Below are 17,170 nucleotides of genomic sequence, written 5' to 3' on the forward strand. Positions count from 1 at the left end.
AGTTTTAAAAGAACCCTCCAGCAAAATCAGTACCTTAGTAAGACAAAATCCTTGTTATACCTAAAATCTTTGGAAACATATTTTTTTTAAGTTGGTGAAATTTCATAACCATGTCCCTTGTTATGGAGATCACACAAAGTAAATTACTGTTCCCTTTTTCTAAAAGCAATGAACATTGTTATGAACACACTAAACCTCTCTGATTAATTTAGAAGAATGTCTTTCTTTGTTTCAGTGAGTTAAATATGTAGTAATCTGGAACGCTGGCTTAAGATTTGAGTACGTTTAAAATATAAATTCAGTTTAGAAATACTGATTAAGAAAATGTAAAACAGAGAAGAGCTGCATCATGTATTCCATTATATGTAATGTTGTATTCAGCAGGACAGCTGACTCACCCTTACTATGAAGTTTTTGCAAATAAATCTCTGACAAACTTCAGGGCATATCAAAAAAACCTGTGACTGACATTTTTTATTCCCAAATTTTAGTGCTTTTAATTAGGTACTTTCTTTATGTCCATTCTGCATGAGGGAGAGGGCATGGAAGTCTCTGCGGGGAACTGTGACTCTCCGCCACCATGAGGCAGGCCGGGCATCTCATTATCCTTTTCTGTCAAGTCCCTCCTCCCCCTACCCCACCAGGCTGTGAGCTTGGGCTGCCATCCGGCATAGGGGCACCAGTTTAATAATACTGCGTAGGGCCCCATAAATCCTAAGGACGGCCCTGGCTTCAGGTACACACCTTAATAGCAACTAAGAGAGCAATGGGGCCATTACTGGGAGATGCTACCTCCAGATACCAGTGAAATACACAGGTTTTATTTTGCTAAAGCTGAGATCTCAGAGACTGTATCCAAGGGAGGGAACTTCAAGAGACAGGGGAGGGGTGGCCCTGAGAGTGTCTGTAAAACAGCTGGCAGGCTGAGAGGTTTCATTCAGAGGCAGAGGAAGCTTGTTGCAAGCAGTGTAGACTGGTTCTCCCAACTCAGAGATGAAAAAGAAGCTCCAGACCTGCCTGAGCTGTGGACAGAGAGGTTAAGCTTGGGTAAGGGAATAGACATGTAAGTCATTTTATATCCACTTCTCTAAGTTCTGTGAACCTTTTGGGCAAAATACATCATCAGACTGGACACCATGAGCCAAATGCATCCATGGTTTAAATTCAGGGATGCACTTAGGGTTGTATGTGTTGTAAGCAGTGAAAGCCCTACAAAGTATTGATGACAGAAATAAATCTGTTCCCTTTAAAATTCCTGATTTTGATAAGCTCAGGAAAGTTTAGTAATTGTTCAGCTCTCTTTGCTGTGCCACAAAGCCAAATACATATTTATGCTTACATCTATTAGAAAAAACAACTTCTCTCCTTCTGCTTTTGGTGTGCCTTTGCCATATTTGCGTAACTCTTCACTTGCTGTTTGGAGTTGAATGTTTATTTGCTCTTCTAAAGCGGGCAAAGATTTCTAGGGGAGAAAAAACAACAATACTTGTACAGTTTGGACAATTCCATTCTTTGAAAGAAATAGACCATTTCAGAGTGTGACACAGAGATCTCTGAATCTTGCACTGCCCTTAAAAGTCCAGGTATGCTCTGTAGTCTAAACCAACCCTGCCTGTACTGAGAAAAGAATGGGGAAGGTTTAAAGTGTGGTGTTCTTCAGTGATTTTCTTACATAAAAAAGTAGTGTTGCTTTGCTGGTCTAGTACAGCATCCTATTTAGAGAACCAGTGCATCTCAGCAACCTTTTCATTATTATTAAACAGTTGTTAATAAAAAGCACACATAGTATCTAAAATATTTCATATTTACTGTATATAAATTATTCAAGCTTCCAAAAGTTGACGATGATACTAGTTTGCTCTAGTTAGCACTATTCATCCATAGATTTCAAAGTGCTTTACAAAGGAAAGCAAGTATCAGAATCCCTACTTTAAAGACAGGAACACTGAATCACAGAGTGATTTGCCCATGCTTAGAGAGTAGGTCAGCAGCAAAGCTGAGAATAGAATACTGGTCAACTGACTACCGCTGAGTAAAATATTTTGGATGAATAATTTATTCACTCTAAAAAGCAGTTTTGGTCGACCAAAAACTATCTGAATATAAGCTGATAGTTTCAGCTGGGGAAGAGCTGGACTTTTCTAATTTACTGACAAATTCCAAACATTATTGGAACCAAAATGAATATTTCCCATGATTATACCCCCAGTTTGGCAGCTGAACTGAAAAATCCATTATCTGCCCAGCTTGACACCTGACTGCCAAGCCAAGGCTCAGTATAGTGGACCATGTATTCCCAGATTGCCATCAGGCAGGGTAATTAAAGGCTATTCATAGAAATAATTTCTATAGATCCAGTCCTCCAAAACTGCAGGATCTGGTCCTATTTTTTAAAAAATGGTTTCTCATGTAAAGTGTTACTTTGTTAGCTTACATTAATGTGTTCCACAAGCTCAGCTGTAAGTTTCTCTGCCAAAATGGGGATAGTAGCCTTGTTTTCATCCAGAAGAACTCTGAAAACAGAATAAGGAATATGAAGAGAGACAACTCACATTTGCCAAACAAGACAGCAGTGTCTTCCCTAGTTCTGCCACACAAAGCAGGTAAATAAACCTCTACACCAATATAACGTGACCCGGTATAACAGGAATTCGGCTATAACATGGTAAAGCAGTGCTCTGAGGGGGCGGAGCTGCGCGCTCTGGGGGATCAAAGCAAGTTCAATATAATGCGGTTTCACCTACAACACGGTAAGATTTGTTGGCTCCCGAGGACAGTGTTATATCGGGGTAGAGGTGTACAGTTTCTTCTGATCAAGCAGGGGAATGCTAGTTAAGGTGCAGCCATAGCCTCACTACATCCTGCCAAATCTCCTTTTATGCAAGATTAGATCTGAAATGATGAGTAGTTTGCTGAACAGACTGAGAACAGAAAAAGGTTCAGAACTGTAACTTCAGAAAAAAATCATGAGATAAATATATCCGCCTTTATTGCTGTATTATAAGAATGTATGTACTGCTATATATGGTAGGGATACTCATTCAGAACCACTTCCGGGTTAAAAAAATTCTCTTTATGCCTTAAACGCTGAAGAGCAATAGTTTGTGGAGGAGGGCAGCGTTCCCCGGACACAGACCATATCTTTCCTGCGAGTTTCCCCATTCTTTCCAGTGGATAGAACAATATGCATTAATACCTGAGCCAACAAAGCACTTTAAAGCCTGTGCTTAACTTGACTCCTTTGGGACTACTTCAGAGTTTAATGGTCACCATGTTTTTAAATGGTTTTCTGAATCAGGGCTTAAATCAAACTTGAAACTGAAAAGAAGTTGAGTTTAAGTTGAGAAGTAATTTGACATGTAAATTCTTCCTTACATTTTGGAAAACGCTACAACACAGACAATGCAAACAAACAAAAAAACCCACCTCAAACTAAGCTCAAGAATAATTCTCATTGTGGGCCTAATCCAAATCCGATGGGAGTCAGCAGGAATCTTTCCATTGATCTCAATGGACTTTGGATCAGGCCATTTAAGTGTTTGAAAACTACCTAAAATGTTCATGCTGCTCAAAGAAAGCTCTCTCCTTCTGGATTGCAGAGGCCAGGGTGAGTTTGTCACAAATATCTTGCTGCCCACGACATTTAACAATCATATAACCCTTCTTTAGGTGGATGACAAGGTTTTGTACGATATCAACAACTGACGACTCAGTTCCTCTGTCCACCAAATCTGGTTTTGTTAGGATCCCTGGGAAGTAATATGATGAGAAGATTATACAAGCACAGAAATGAATGATGGGAAAGATCTATTGTGAGTATCTAGTTACCCAATGCAGCATTGTTCCCCACAGCATATGCTAAAGAGGTTTCTCCAGCCGTGCTGTAAGTTCCCTCCACTCCCCGCAACCTCTCTGTCCCCCCCCCCACTTTTTTCAGGAACACCTCTGGAATATCAAATTAATAGCAGAGCTTTTACAATATTAACTTTTAATCTTTTCAGTTTTCAAGATATTTATAGGCATAGTATCGATGGCAGTAGGGCACCAAATTAAGCTATCCCTTTAGATATTGGTTCCCTTTTATCGGTGTGCAAAATTCATGTTATTCCATAGAGCTTGTTTTTGGGGCAGTGGGAAGAATATTAGAACTCTACTACCTAACTTCCCCTCATTTGTATTTTTAAAAGTATGTCTCACCTAGAGTTCTCTCCCCATCAGGGTCTACCTCTTGAGCCATTTTCAGTGCCTCTGTTGTTGCGATATCCACATTACTTGGCACCACTACCAAATTTATAGTCTCTTGCTTAGCAATAAATTTTTTAATTAGTTTTTTGATCTGTAATAAAATATGGTAAGAAAGAAATACAGTAAAGTTGATGTGACAAATGCCATTGGATGTCAGGCTCCTCATCATCTGACGAGGTGGAAAGTCATACACATGATGGATACAATCATACAATAGAAGCTAAGGTGCAAATTTCAGCGACTGAATTTAGCCTGATTATCTAAAGGTAATCCAAATGCGTAACATGGTCCAGAACAGATTGCTATTATATCGGCCTTGGGAAATTATCATAAAAATATCCTAGACCAGGTACACAATCTATTCGATGATGAATATGCTAATGATATTTTACCTGCATTAGAGACAAGCAAATTCTATTGTCTAAATGCACAACTAAGAAAAATAAAATCAAGTTGGATTATATTAACATGTCAAGATCAGATAAAATGTAGAGCTAAATACATTCATCTCAAAAGTGTACCTATCAAAAGAAAACAAAAAGTCTTGTCTTTGCCTTTCAATGAGAGATTGGTAAAAAGTAAAAAAAAAAAAAAAAAATGACATGAAACTTGGCTGTTTTTCCCTCCATGTTTGAATTAAAAATATTTTAGTTTGTTACCTTTTCTATAATAAAGATGGGAAAATCATCACTCACTTCTATTTTATGCATTATCTTCTTCACTCCATAAAGTGTTCAACATGGTTCAGAAAAACCATGCTGAACACAGAAAAAATACTGCTGTCATTTACACTGCTGTAAGTTTGTGATAACTCTGCTGAAGTTAGAATTTGATCCATTATGTGGGGAAGCACTGAGACAGTAAAATTAATAATGGAGCCAGTTTGTCTTCCTTACTACACAACATGATCCTCAGTTGTAGAAGAATACACTAGATAGAAATTTCTTTAGTTTTGAGCTATCCTTTCGCTGAATTTTGTCTGTAGGGCTGACCAGCATGTATTTCATTCTAAGTGACCATCACTCTTATTTTCAGCACTTCCTCCACCAATAACTGTCCTGTGTGTTATCTACATCATCTTTAATGCTGGTTATGAGCTAAGTGAACTGTATAGAACATTATTGTCTAGATCCTCCAGTAAAACCTTCTGTTTAAGATAATTTGTGCATTAGATCCCTACTAATGTAACTTAGCTGTTTCCTAGCTCAGAACATGTATGTGCATTACCTGTTCTCCAATGTCTCGTGGCTGATTCCCTACAGCCACCCTAGCAATCCCTGGAAGATCAATCAGTGTCAGATCTGGAACAACTGGAGAGCTAATTTCGAGGGAAATTATTTCTTGGCTAATGCCCACTCCTTCACCAGCTATTGCATTCTGGGCTACAAAGGAGAAAAGGGAAAGAGAGGAAAAGCAAGGTTTAGAAACTCATCATGGGAATTTCAGAGTAGCACATATCAGAACTGGAAAGCTCCTCTTGCACCTTTTTTTTAATTAAAAAAAATTTTTTTAAGAAAAGCATTTTGGGGGACAATCCTGCCCAGGCAAAAATCCCATGGAAATCAATAGACTCCTTTTCAGGATTTGAGCCTTAATAAAAATTGAAGAATACATTGTCTATGACAGGGATCGGCAACCTTTGGCATGCAGTCCATCAGGGAAATTCGCTGGCGGGCCAGGATCGTTTGTTTACATGCACTGTCCACAGGTTCGGCTTATCGCAGCTCCCACTGGCCACGGTTCATCGTTGCAGGCCAATGGGGGCTGAGATCAGCTGAACTTGTGGATGCTGCAGGTAAACAAACCGTCCCAGCCCGCCAGTGGATTTCCTGATGGGCTGCATGCCAAAGGTTGATGATCCTTGGTCTCTGAATTAAACTTTCAGAAATCTCAATGTACAAAAATCAAATATCTGGAGATGACTTATAAAAATAATATAGTGATATAATAAAATACTTAGTATTTACATAATTGCTTCCTCATCTTCAGAATGCTGGACACACATTAATTAATCCTTTGCAAGGTAGCAAAGGATTATTATACACATTCTATAAATTGATAAAGTGAGGCACAGAGATTAAGTGACCTGTCCAAGGTCATATAGCAAAGCAGTGGCAGAGCCATGAACAGACTGGAAGGATATTGAGTACCAATACTTTGCTTTAACCATCAGACCACACTGTCTAAATCAAACACCACCTTGCAGAAGCCTGCTAGTACATGCGACTGATTTGTTAATTCTACATAACTACATCATTTTATAGCTGTGTGTTGCTGCTATTTCTTGATACCAAAGTAAATAATTTCTCATGAGAAACCTTCAGACGCATAATTAGCCTATTTGACTTTTATGTCACTTACCTTGCAGCATCATAGTATACATTTATTAGATTTAGACAATAGACAGCTAAGTATAATAATCCTGTTTATATGCATGTATCATATTTGTATGGGAAGTTATGAATATTTGCTATGTATTTGTATCTTAAACATGTGATGTATTCCTGGGTAACCCCTTGCCCCCCCATCAGTTTCCATCAGTTCTAACCATCCATGTGTTGATGAGCCATTGAAGAGACTCAACTCAGCCAGTGAGTTTCTCTTGTAGACATTTCAGAGGGCACTGCATATGGTGACCATATTTCCAAAAAGGAAGACGGGATATGGCGCAGGGCTGTCCCTCTCTTTCTTCCCCATGAGGCTGGCCCAAGTCACTCACCCGAGCCCCCCTCCCCATGCAGGGGGCAGGCAGGGCTCAGGCGATCAGCAACAGACTTACTGGATAAGGTGACCTTATTTGCCAAAGGCTAGGGCTGGTGTCCGTGCTTGCCTCCCCCTACCCCCGCCCCAAACATTCCTCCATACCCACCTCTTTTGACAAAAGCAGGAATTTGTCATGTTTGCTCTTGCCAGTTGATCAAGTTGACAAGAACAAATGGGACAAATACCTCCTTTTGCCAAATAAGTCAGGACAGCTGGGACAGGGCTTAAAAAAGAGACTGTCCCTGCCAAAATGGGATGTATGGTCACTCTAGCACTGAGGCAATCACTGCCCAGTGACTCAGCAAGGCGTTGATAAGGACATGCGTCCTAAGTATCCATCTTGTTGCCAGCAACTTTCCACGCACATGGGCTGAAAGTATAAAAGAAGATAACATGACATCACTACTTTGTCTACATTCCTACGTCACCCCTCTGGACTGTAATTTCTAACAAGGAAGCTTTGAACAAGGGACTGGTGACCTACAACTTGTTTGGGTGATCCAGAGAGACTTTTTGCAAGCTAGCAGACTTACCATCACTGCTATGATCCTGACCTACAGACTCTAAAATCAGTTGTATGTGATCATTTTAATCATTTAATAACTCTCTTCTTTTATATCAATAAACTTTTAGTTTTAGATTACTAAAGGATTGGCATTTGTGTTGTATTTGGTAAAATGCTAATGTTTATAATTTGACCTGGTGTGTGTGTCTGACCCTTTGGAATTAGAAGAACCTTATGTACGGTGAATCTGGTTTTCAGAAACATTTCGTCATAAAGTCCAGTGGTCTGGGTGGTGAGCCAGGGACTGGAATGCCTAAGGAGACTGTGGTTTTGGCTTCTTGTTAACCAGTATGATGATACAAGAACTCACTTTTTGTTACTGGCTAGATAAGCTTTAATGACAGGATAACCACCAGTTTAGAGTGTGCCTTCTCTGTTTCTCCGCAGTCTGTCTTGAGCTGGCATTTGTGGCTATGTCCCACTTTGGCACAGTGACATATACTTAAAACCAAACAATGTTATGACCAGTAACGATGTATGTTAAGTATGCAAGCTACGACAAGGACAATGAAATGTTAAACTTCAGAGCATAAGTTGATAGTCCTTAGGAGTAAGAGAGATGTTTTCTCCCATCATGTGGAACACTACAACTAGCTAGCTACATGTTTTTTTGTCTTCCCTTAGAATACTAGGTATTGGCCATTCCCAATGCCAAGTGCAAGGATACACTATGGCCTGAGCTGCTCTGAAAACTCCTGGAGCAAATCACTTCTGATGTAAAATGCTGCAATCCACCATGAATGTGGCTCCCTGTATTCTTGGCATTCTCAGCAGTCATGATCAAGGTGTTCATTTGGGAAATGTTATGCTGCCTAACAGAAGGGAATAAAGGATGAAAAGGAGGATCTGATGAATTAAATCAGAATGCAGTAAATAGCACTTACCTTTTCTTATTTCCTTATCCACCACTGAGGGATCGTGGAGTTCTTCATCTATATCCAGGTAACTAATTTTCCCTTTCCATTCCTGCTGAGGAGCCAGTTTTTTCAGTTTGAGCACTAAGGGACATCTGGTAACAATACCTGCAGTTGTCCATAAAGAGAGTTAATTCTGTTAACTATCATCCTAGTTACTTTGAATGGGTACAGAGCACCCCACAGAGTGTAGCTTTTCCCACAGTATGCAGAAGAATGCCAAAAGCATTTCAGTATGTTCACACAGCTCACACACTATGGAATATCTGAGAGTTGGGAAAGCATGCTGGGCATTGGTGGGGCAGTGAGGAAAACTATCATCCCATTTGTATGTAGCACTGCGCAGTGACCATATTTTAAAAGTTCTTTCTGTTTTGAAAGATTTCACATTTGTTTGAAAGCTATTTCATTTAGTTAAAGTGTGTAACGGAAACCAGTAATATATATCTGAAGAGAGAGGAAACTTTAAAGGTGTGCGTATGTATGCTAGATGCTTTCTACCTTGCACAGCCATTGTAAGTATATCCCTACTACAGATTTGTACCCTGATCCTGTTCTATAGTAGGGAAATGATTTTGTGTTGTATTGTATGGGATTATTTTTAAAAAATCTATACATTTATTAATTTCTATAGGTTTTTAAGAGTAATTTCTACAGAACCCTGTTTAATTTTAATAAATGTTAAGGCCAGAAAGGACCATTATGACCATGTAATTTGACCTCCTACATAACACAGACCATAGAATTGCACCCAGTGATCCCTGCATCAGGCCAATATCTTCCTGTCATGCTAGTGAATATCTTTTAGAAAAACATACAGTTTTGACTTTCATAGACCCCTATTGGTTTCAACTCTATTAATCTCCATGGCACTTTCCCTTCGGAAATAGCAGCCAAACTTGACAGATAAAAAAAGGAGGAGACTTTCAGTCTGGCCAACCTCACACCCCAAAGGTGTGAAGATGAAGCAAAGATGCAGAAGAGTGCTCCGGAAGTACTGTGGTTTACCTGCCATGTCCCTGGCAGTTCTTCTCTTGTTAGACAGAGTAAAGTGGCTCAGAATAACACCACCTGTTGCAGAGCTTTAACATAGTGTCTTTTGTAAATACCTGGAACACAACGCATGTGTCTCCCATTTAGACACTAGCTTCAGCAGATGCTGTCAAAAGGTCTTTTGCATGCCCATACTGCTGCTTGGGTCATGAGAGCTGCAGGTGATTGTCCTGTGCAAGCACAGGGCTCCTATTCTGCTTCTTTACCAAATGACGGGAGGACAGCTAACGTGATGCCAATTTTTAAAAAGGGCTCCAGATGTGATCCCGGCAGTTACAGGCCAGTAAGCCTGACTTCAATACCGGGCAAACTGGTTGACAATTCTGTTTTTTACTAGAGTTTCAGACACATAGATGAATATAATTTGTTGGGGAAGAGTCAGCATGGTTTTTGTAAAGGGAACTCATGTCTCACCAATCTACTAGAATTCTTTGAGGGGGTCAACAAGCATGTGGACAAGGGGGAGCCAGTGGATATAGTGCACTTAGATTTTCAAAAAGGCTTTGACAAGGTCTCTCACCAAAGGCTCTTAAGCAAAGTAAGACGTCATAGGATAAGAAGGAAAGTCTTCTCATGGACTGGTAACTGGTGAAAAGACAGGAAATAAAGGATAAGAATAAATGGTCAGTTTTCAGACTGGAGAGAGGTAAATAGTGGTGTCCCTCAGGGGTCTGTACTGGGACTGGTATTATTCTACATATTCATAAATGATCTGGAAAAAGGGGTAAATAGTGAGGTGGCAAAATTTGTAGATGATACAAAACTACTCAAGATAGTTAAGTCCAAAGCAGACTATAAAGGGATTGCACAAAACTGGGTGATTGTATAACAAAATGGCAGATGAAATTCAGTGTTGATAAATGCAAAGTATTACACATTGGAAAACATAATCCAAACTATACATATAAAATGATGGGGTCTGTGATGGGGCAGCCCTGCCCTGCACTAGCCCCAGCAGCATCAGACCAGTAGCTCTGATGGAGGAAGTCCCGCCCCCTTCATACTGGGCATGCTTTAAGTGCTCTGGGAGTATAAAAGGAGGGACTTCAGCTAAGTCTGGGCTGGTGGCTGCAGGGGAAGAACCTATCCCGGAAGCTCCTGCAGAGGACCAACCACCACCCTTGAACTTGCTGGGAACTGAAGCTTCACCTGCCCAGCACAAAGCCCTGCTGCAGGAGGAGCCTGAGGAGACAATGGACCTGGAGACCCGTGGAAAACTTTGGGACTTGTGGAATACCCCAACTCTCAAGCCAGTAGGAAGTGATCCAGAGGGGTGGGGTGACAGGCTGGTACCTTGCCCCCGATAAGCCCCAGTGTGTTTTGGTAGGATCCCCACCCCCGAGCCAGTGTCAAGGTCCTACATCATTGTTAAGGCTGTGAGCCAAGGCCTGGCTGAGCGGGAGAGACTCTGGCCATTGGGCCGTACTGCCCGGCAGCCTGGGGTGATCCTGGAGACTCTGGTCATTGGGCCATTCTGCCTGGCAACCAGGGGTGATCCTAGAGACTCTGGCTATTGGGCCATATTTCCCCACAGCCAGGGGCATAAACCCTCACAGGATCTAAATTAGCTGTTACCACTCAAGAGAGAGATATTGGAGTCGTGGATAGTTCCCTGAAAACATCCACTCAATGTGCAGTGGCAGTCAAAAAGCTAACAGAATGCTGGGAATCATTAGGAAAGGGGAAGATAATAAGACAGAAAATATCAAATTGCCTCTATCTAAATCCATGGTATGCCCACAACTTGAATATTGTGTGCAGATGTTATCGTCCCATCTCAAAAAAGATATATTGGAATTGGAAAAGGTTCAGAAAAGGGCAACACAAATTATTAGGGGTATGGAACAGCTTCTGTATTAGGAGAGATTAATAAGATCTGGACTTTTCAGCTTGGAAAAGAGGCGACTAAGGGGGGATATGATTGAAGTCTATAAAATCGTGAGTGGTGTGAAGAAAGTAAATAAGAAAGTGTTAGCCAGGATGGGCAGGGATGGTGTTCCTAGTCTCTGTTTGCCAGAAGCTGGGAATGGGCGACAGGTAGGGTGACCAGATGTCCTGATTTTATAGGGACAGTCCTGATATTTAGGGCTTTGTCTTATATAGGCACCTATTAACCTCCACCCCATCCTGATTTTTTCACACTTGATGTCTGGTCACCCTCGTGACAGGGGATGGATCACTTGATCATTACCTGTTCTGTTCATTCCCTCTGGGGCACCTGGATTTGGCCATTGTCAGAAGACAGGATACTGGGCTAGATGGACCATTGGTCTGACCCAGTATGGCCATTCTTATGTTCTTTGGAACAAAAGTTGCTATTATCTGGCTAGGTAGCAGTGTTGATTCCCTTTCAAAAGGTTTCACTCCACACAATTACTTCTGCTATTAATACTACAGAAGGAGTGCTGCACTGATACATGCTCCTCAGATAGCTGAAGTGGGAGATATACCAACCCATGGTAAAGACATGCAGAGGGAGAAGTGCAACAGATGTTCTAAGGCAGTGGTTTTCACACTTTTTTTCTGGCAATCTAGTTGAAGAAAATTGTTGATGGCCATGACCCAATGGAGCTGTGGATGAGGGGTTGGGCTGTGGGAGGGGGCTCAGGGCTGGAGCAGAGGGTTGGGGTGAGGAATGAGGGGTTCGGGGTGTTGGAGGGGGCTCTGGATTGGGGCAGGGGGTTAGAGTGCAGGGGGATGAGGCTCTGGCTGGGGGTGCAGGCTCTGGGATGGGGCTGGGGATGAGGGGTTTGGGGTGCAGGAGAGGGCTCTGGTTTTAGGGGGGAGCTCAGGGCTGTGGCAAAGAATTGGGTGTGGGGTTGGGGCACAGGCTTAGCTCTGGTGGCTCCTGGTCAGTGGTGCAGGCGGGGTGCAGAGGCAGGCTTCCTGTCTCTTCCTGGAACTGCGGACTGCTCTGCGCTCCGGAAGCAGCCAGCAGCAGGTCTGGCTCCACATGGCTCTTGCCTGCAGGCACCACAGTGCTCGGGGTGGGGGCAGCATGCAGTGCCCCATGGCCCCCATGCCTAGGAGCTGGACCAGCTGCTGGCTGCTTCCGGGGTGCAGCACGGTGTCAGAACAGGTAGGGACTACCAGTTTTTACTGGCCATCTGCCAGGGTCCCTGAGTGCTGAGCAAGGCGACCCAGTGCCTTCCATTTTCTGACCCAGTACTGGGTCATGACCCAAAGTTTGAAAACCACTGTTCTAAGGCATTGGTCTGTGTTTAAAATCTTTTTGTAGCTCTGATGAAGGAAAACTTTATTTTAAATATGAAAATAGAGCCTATGGAAAACAAAATTAAAAGCTGCATCTTGGCATAAAGGATGGTGTGGAATACACTAAAACACCGGATGTTATCAGAAAATAGTTCTATGTGCTTGAGACATTACTGCCCACCAAATATGAGCCACCCTGAAACTGTGGAGGTGTATTAGATTTCTTGGGGAATTTCAGTAACATACTCACTGCATGCGGCAATTCCCCTGAAAACATGACTAAGCTAAAGTATCAAGTCCCCTTTATATCCTTCAGTGATTGGAATTGGGTGATGGTTATGAAGAGATCTAAACAGATGCATTTCTTCAACTAAAAATGTTTCCGTAATATGTTTCCTGATCTGTGTAGATCAACCATGATGATAAAGCAAAAATTAGATATACTATAGCAAAAGTGATAAAAATTCAAATATTTACTGAGGAATTGAGAGATATTTTTCAACTGGTCGGGAGTTTGCAGTTTGTTTGTTTCATTTATTGTAATGAGTAAGGATAGGCATCTTTCTGCACCACAAATAGTCCGTCTTACCTAGTAGAACACGTCTAGATGTTTCCCATCTGACTGGAAAAAGTGACTTACTGCTCAAGGATATGGTCATAATTTGAACTGGTCAAAAATTTTCTGACAATTTCCAGCAATGTTCTGAATCAGAAAATTTTGATTCAACAAAATCAAAATGTTCATAGAATCACAGAACTGAAAGGGACCTCAAGAGTTCATCTAGTCCAGTCCCCTGCACTCATGGCAGGATTAGGTATTATCTAATTCTAAACAATCCCTGACAGGTGTTTGTCTAACCCAGAGGTGGGCAAACTATGGCCCATGGGACCCTCCTGCCTGGTCCCTGAACTCCTGGCCGGGGAGGTTAGCCTCTGACCCCTCCCCTGTGGTTCCTCTTCCCCCACAGCCTCAGCTCACCCCACTGCCACTGCAATGCTCTGGGCAGTGGGGATGCCAGCTCCTGGGGCAGAGCAGCTGCAGAGCTTGGCCTGACCCAGTGCTCTGTGCTGCACAGTGGTGTGGCTGGCTCCAGCCAGGTGGCGCAGCTGTAGCGCTGCCAGCCACTGGTGCTCCAGGCAGCGCAGTAAGGGTCCAGGGGCAGGGGAGGTTGGATAGAGGGCAGGGGAGTTCGGGGTAGCGGTTAGGGGGTGGGGGGGTGGATAGGGGTCAGGGAAGTCAGGGGGGAACAGGGGGGTTGAATAGGGGCAGGGGTTCCGGGGGGGGGGGGCAGTCAGGGAAGTCAGGGGACAGGGGGATTGGATGGGACAGGAGTCCCGGGGGGCCATCAGGTGACAGGGGGTGGGGGGTGGATTGGGCAGGAGTCTGGGAAGGAGGCTGTCAGGGGATAAGAAGTGGGGGGGGGAAGATAGGGGGTGGGGGCTGGGTCATGCCTGGCTGTTTGGAGAGGCACAGCCTCCCCTTACCGGCCCTCCATACAATTTTGGAAACTGGATGCGGTCCTCAGGCCAAAAAGTTTGCCTGCCTCAGTCTAACCTGCTCTTAAAATCTCCAATGATGGAGATTCCAAAAGCTCCCAACACAATTTATTCCAGTGCTTAACCACTCTGAGAGTTAGGAAGTTTTCCTAATGTCCAGCCTAGACTTCCCTTGCTGCTATTTAAGCTACTTAAACCTATTTTCTCCCTCCTCCTCGTGGCAACCTTCTATGTACTTGAAAACTGTTGCTATCATGTCCCCTCCCAGTCTTCTCTTTTCCAGACTAAACAAACCTAATTTTTTCAATCTTCCCTCATAGGTCATGTTTTCTAGACCTTTAATCATTTTTGTTGCTCTTCTCTGGATTCTCTCCAATTTGTCCATATCTTTCCTGAAATGTGGCTCCCAGAACTGGACACAAGACTCCAGTTGAGGCCTAATCAGTGTGGAGTAGAGCGGAAAAATTACTTCTCGTGTCTTGCTTACAACGCTCCTGCTAATACATCCCAGAATGATGTTTGCTTTTTTTGCAACAGTGTTACACTGTTCACTCATATTTAGCTTGTGGTCCACTATGACTCCCAGACTTCTTTCCGCAGTACTCCTTCCTAGGCAGTCATTTCCCATTTTGTATGTGTGCAACTGATTGTACTCTATTTAGGAAGGAACAAAAGTCATTAAGCACCTCTGCCATTTCCACATTTTCTGTTGTTATTCCCTCCATCCTCGTTGAGTAATGGACCTACCCTGTTTGTGGCTTGCTTCTAATGTATTTGTAGAATGTTTTCTTGTTACCCCTTGTGTCTCTAGTTAGTTTGATTTTGTTATGTGCCTTGGCCTTTCTAACTTTGTCCCTACATACTTGTGTTATTTGTTTATGTTCCTCCTTTGTAATTTGACATAGTTTTCACTTTTTGTAGGACTCTTCTTTGATTTTTAGATCATTGATGATCTCCTGGTTAAGCCATGGAGGTCTCTTCCCATACTTTCTATCTTTCCCATGCAGTGGGATAGTTTGCTCTTTTGCCTTTAATAATGTCGCTCTGAAAAATTGCCAACTGTCTTCAATTGTTTTTCCTCTTAGACTTGCTTCCCAAGAACTCTTACCTACAACTCCCTGAGTTTGCTAAGTCTGCCTTCTTGAAATCCATTGTCTTTATTGTGCTGTTCTCCCTCCTACCATTCCTTAGAATCATGAACTTGTATCATTTCATGATCACTTTCACCCAAAACTACCTTCAACTTTCAGATTCTCAATCAGTTCCTCCCTATTTGTCAAAATCAAATGTAGAATAGCCTCTCCCCTAGTAGCTTTCTCCACCTGCTGAAATAAAGAATTGTCTCCAATACATTCCAAGAACTTGTTGGACAATCTGTACCCTGCTGTTATTTTTCCAACAAATGTCTGGGTAGTTGAAGTCCCCCATCACCATCAAGTCCTATGCTTTGGATGATTTTGTTAATTGTTTAAAAAATGCCTCATCCATCTGGTTGGGTGGTCTGTAGTAGACCCATACCATGACATCACCCTTGTTTTTTACCCCTTTTATCCTTACCCAGAGACTTTCAACAAGTCTGTCTCCTATTTCCATCTCAACCTCAGTCCAAGTGTATATATACATGTTTAATATATAAGGCTACACCTCCTCCCTTTTCCCCCACCTTTCCTTCTTGAGCAAGCTGTATCCTTCTATATCAATTGTCCAGTCATGCATATTATCCCACCAAGTCTCTCTGATGCCAGCTATGTCATAGTTGTATTTATTTACTAGCATTTTGAGTTCCTGCTTATTCCCCGTACTTTTCACAGTTGTATACAGATATCTAAGACACTGATTTGATTTCCAGCCCCTCAGTTCTGTATCATCTTTCCTTTATGTTGCAGGGGAATGTGTTGACTTTTCCAAAATTTAATTTAGAAAAACCTAAACTATTGACTTTGATTTTTTTTTCATTTCAAATGACTCTATTCCAATTTTTATTTTATATTCTAAGTTATAATAGAACACAAAGTCAACATTGAAACAAAACATTTTGATGTTATTGAATCTAAATGTTTCAATTGACCCAAAATAACATTTCCAAAAATTGTTTCACACAAGGGATATGCCAGTTGCCCCACAGTTCTCATCATAACAGTGTTTTCTGTATGATGGGATTGGGAAAATACAAATTCTTTTGGGTTGTGCCAGGGATGGATCTAAACCCAACTTTCAAGGTCCCCAAACTGACATGAATATCAGATAGAAACACATCACTGCAACTTTGGGAAGAGTCAGATTTCTGACATGAAAAGCTAAGAGGTAAATTCTTACCACTGCCTCTAGGAAGAGCAACTCCAGACAGGGCTTCTAGGACCGAGCTTTTTCCAGAACTCTGGTCTCCAATCACTGCAATTGCTGGCAAAGCCAGGTCCTTTTCTACTCCGAGCGCTCTCAGGGAGTCAATGAGATCAATACAGGGACGGATTTTCTCCTCATAGTAGTTGTACAAGGTGTGTTCTCCATTCTGTAAGAATAACGTTACATTTCATTTGAGCTTGTTTCACAGAATCAGGCATAGTTAAACATGTCTATGCCATAAATGTTGCACATCAGCAGCAAACTGTACTTCACCCCACCATACCACTCGCTTTGTACTGTGAGCTACAAGCCTTCTGTAGTATTCTTGACAAGGTAAACACATTTCTGTAAATTCAGCAAAATTTAGCTAATTTGCACCAATGGCTGAAATATCTATTGCAAATTACTGAATTTTATAAATTAGCAAGTGACTACACAACAAGAAAAGTAAGAACAACACCCCATCAAATGTACTTTGTTCAGTTATTTTTGGCACCTGCAGTTTTTTCTTTCATTTATTTATAATGCATCATACATTTACAGTGCAAATATTTGTAATAAAAATATAAAAAGTGAG

At 41.9% G+C, this 17,170-nt stretch overlaps 1 protein-coding gene across 1 annotated transcript in view; it reads right to left on the reverse strand.

The window, feature by feature from the left end:
• Positions 1-17,170, reverse strand: part of LOC115658436 (interferon-induced GTP-binding protein Mx2-like) — a 37,499-nt gene that overhangs the window by 11,834 nt on the left and 8,495 nt on the right. Inside the window, exons 3-9 of the mRNA XM_030577344.1 lie at positions 16,567-16,759; positions 8,458-8,595; positions 5,473-5,627; positions 4,198-4,336; positions 3,551-3,749; positions 2,435-2,513; positions 1,340-1,462 (exon numbers count right to left, since the gene is read on the reverse strand). Coding sequence (XP_030433204.1) covers positions 1,340-1,462; positions 2,435-2,513; positions 3,551-3,749; positions 4,198-4,336; positions 5,473-5,627; positions 8,458-8,595; positions 16,567-16,759 — 1,026 coding nt within the window. The remainder of the gene's footprint in view (positions 1-1,339; positions 1,463-2,434; positions 2,514-3,550; positions 3,750-4,197; positions 4,337-5,472; positions 5,628-8,457; positions 8,596-16,566; positions 16,760-17,170) is intronic.

Source organism: Gopherus evgoodei, chromosome 1, assembly GCF_007399415.2.
Source record: "Gopherus evgoodei ecotype Sinaloan lineage chromosome 1, rGopEvg1_v1.p, whole genome shotgun sequence".
In the NCBI taxonomy this organism is placed as follows: domain Eukaryota; kingdom Metazoa; phylum Chordata; order Testudines; family Testudinidae; genus Gopherus; species Gopherus evgoodei.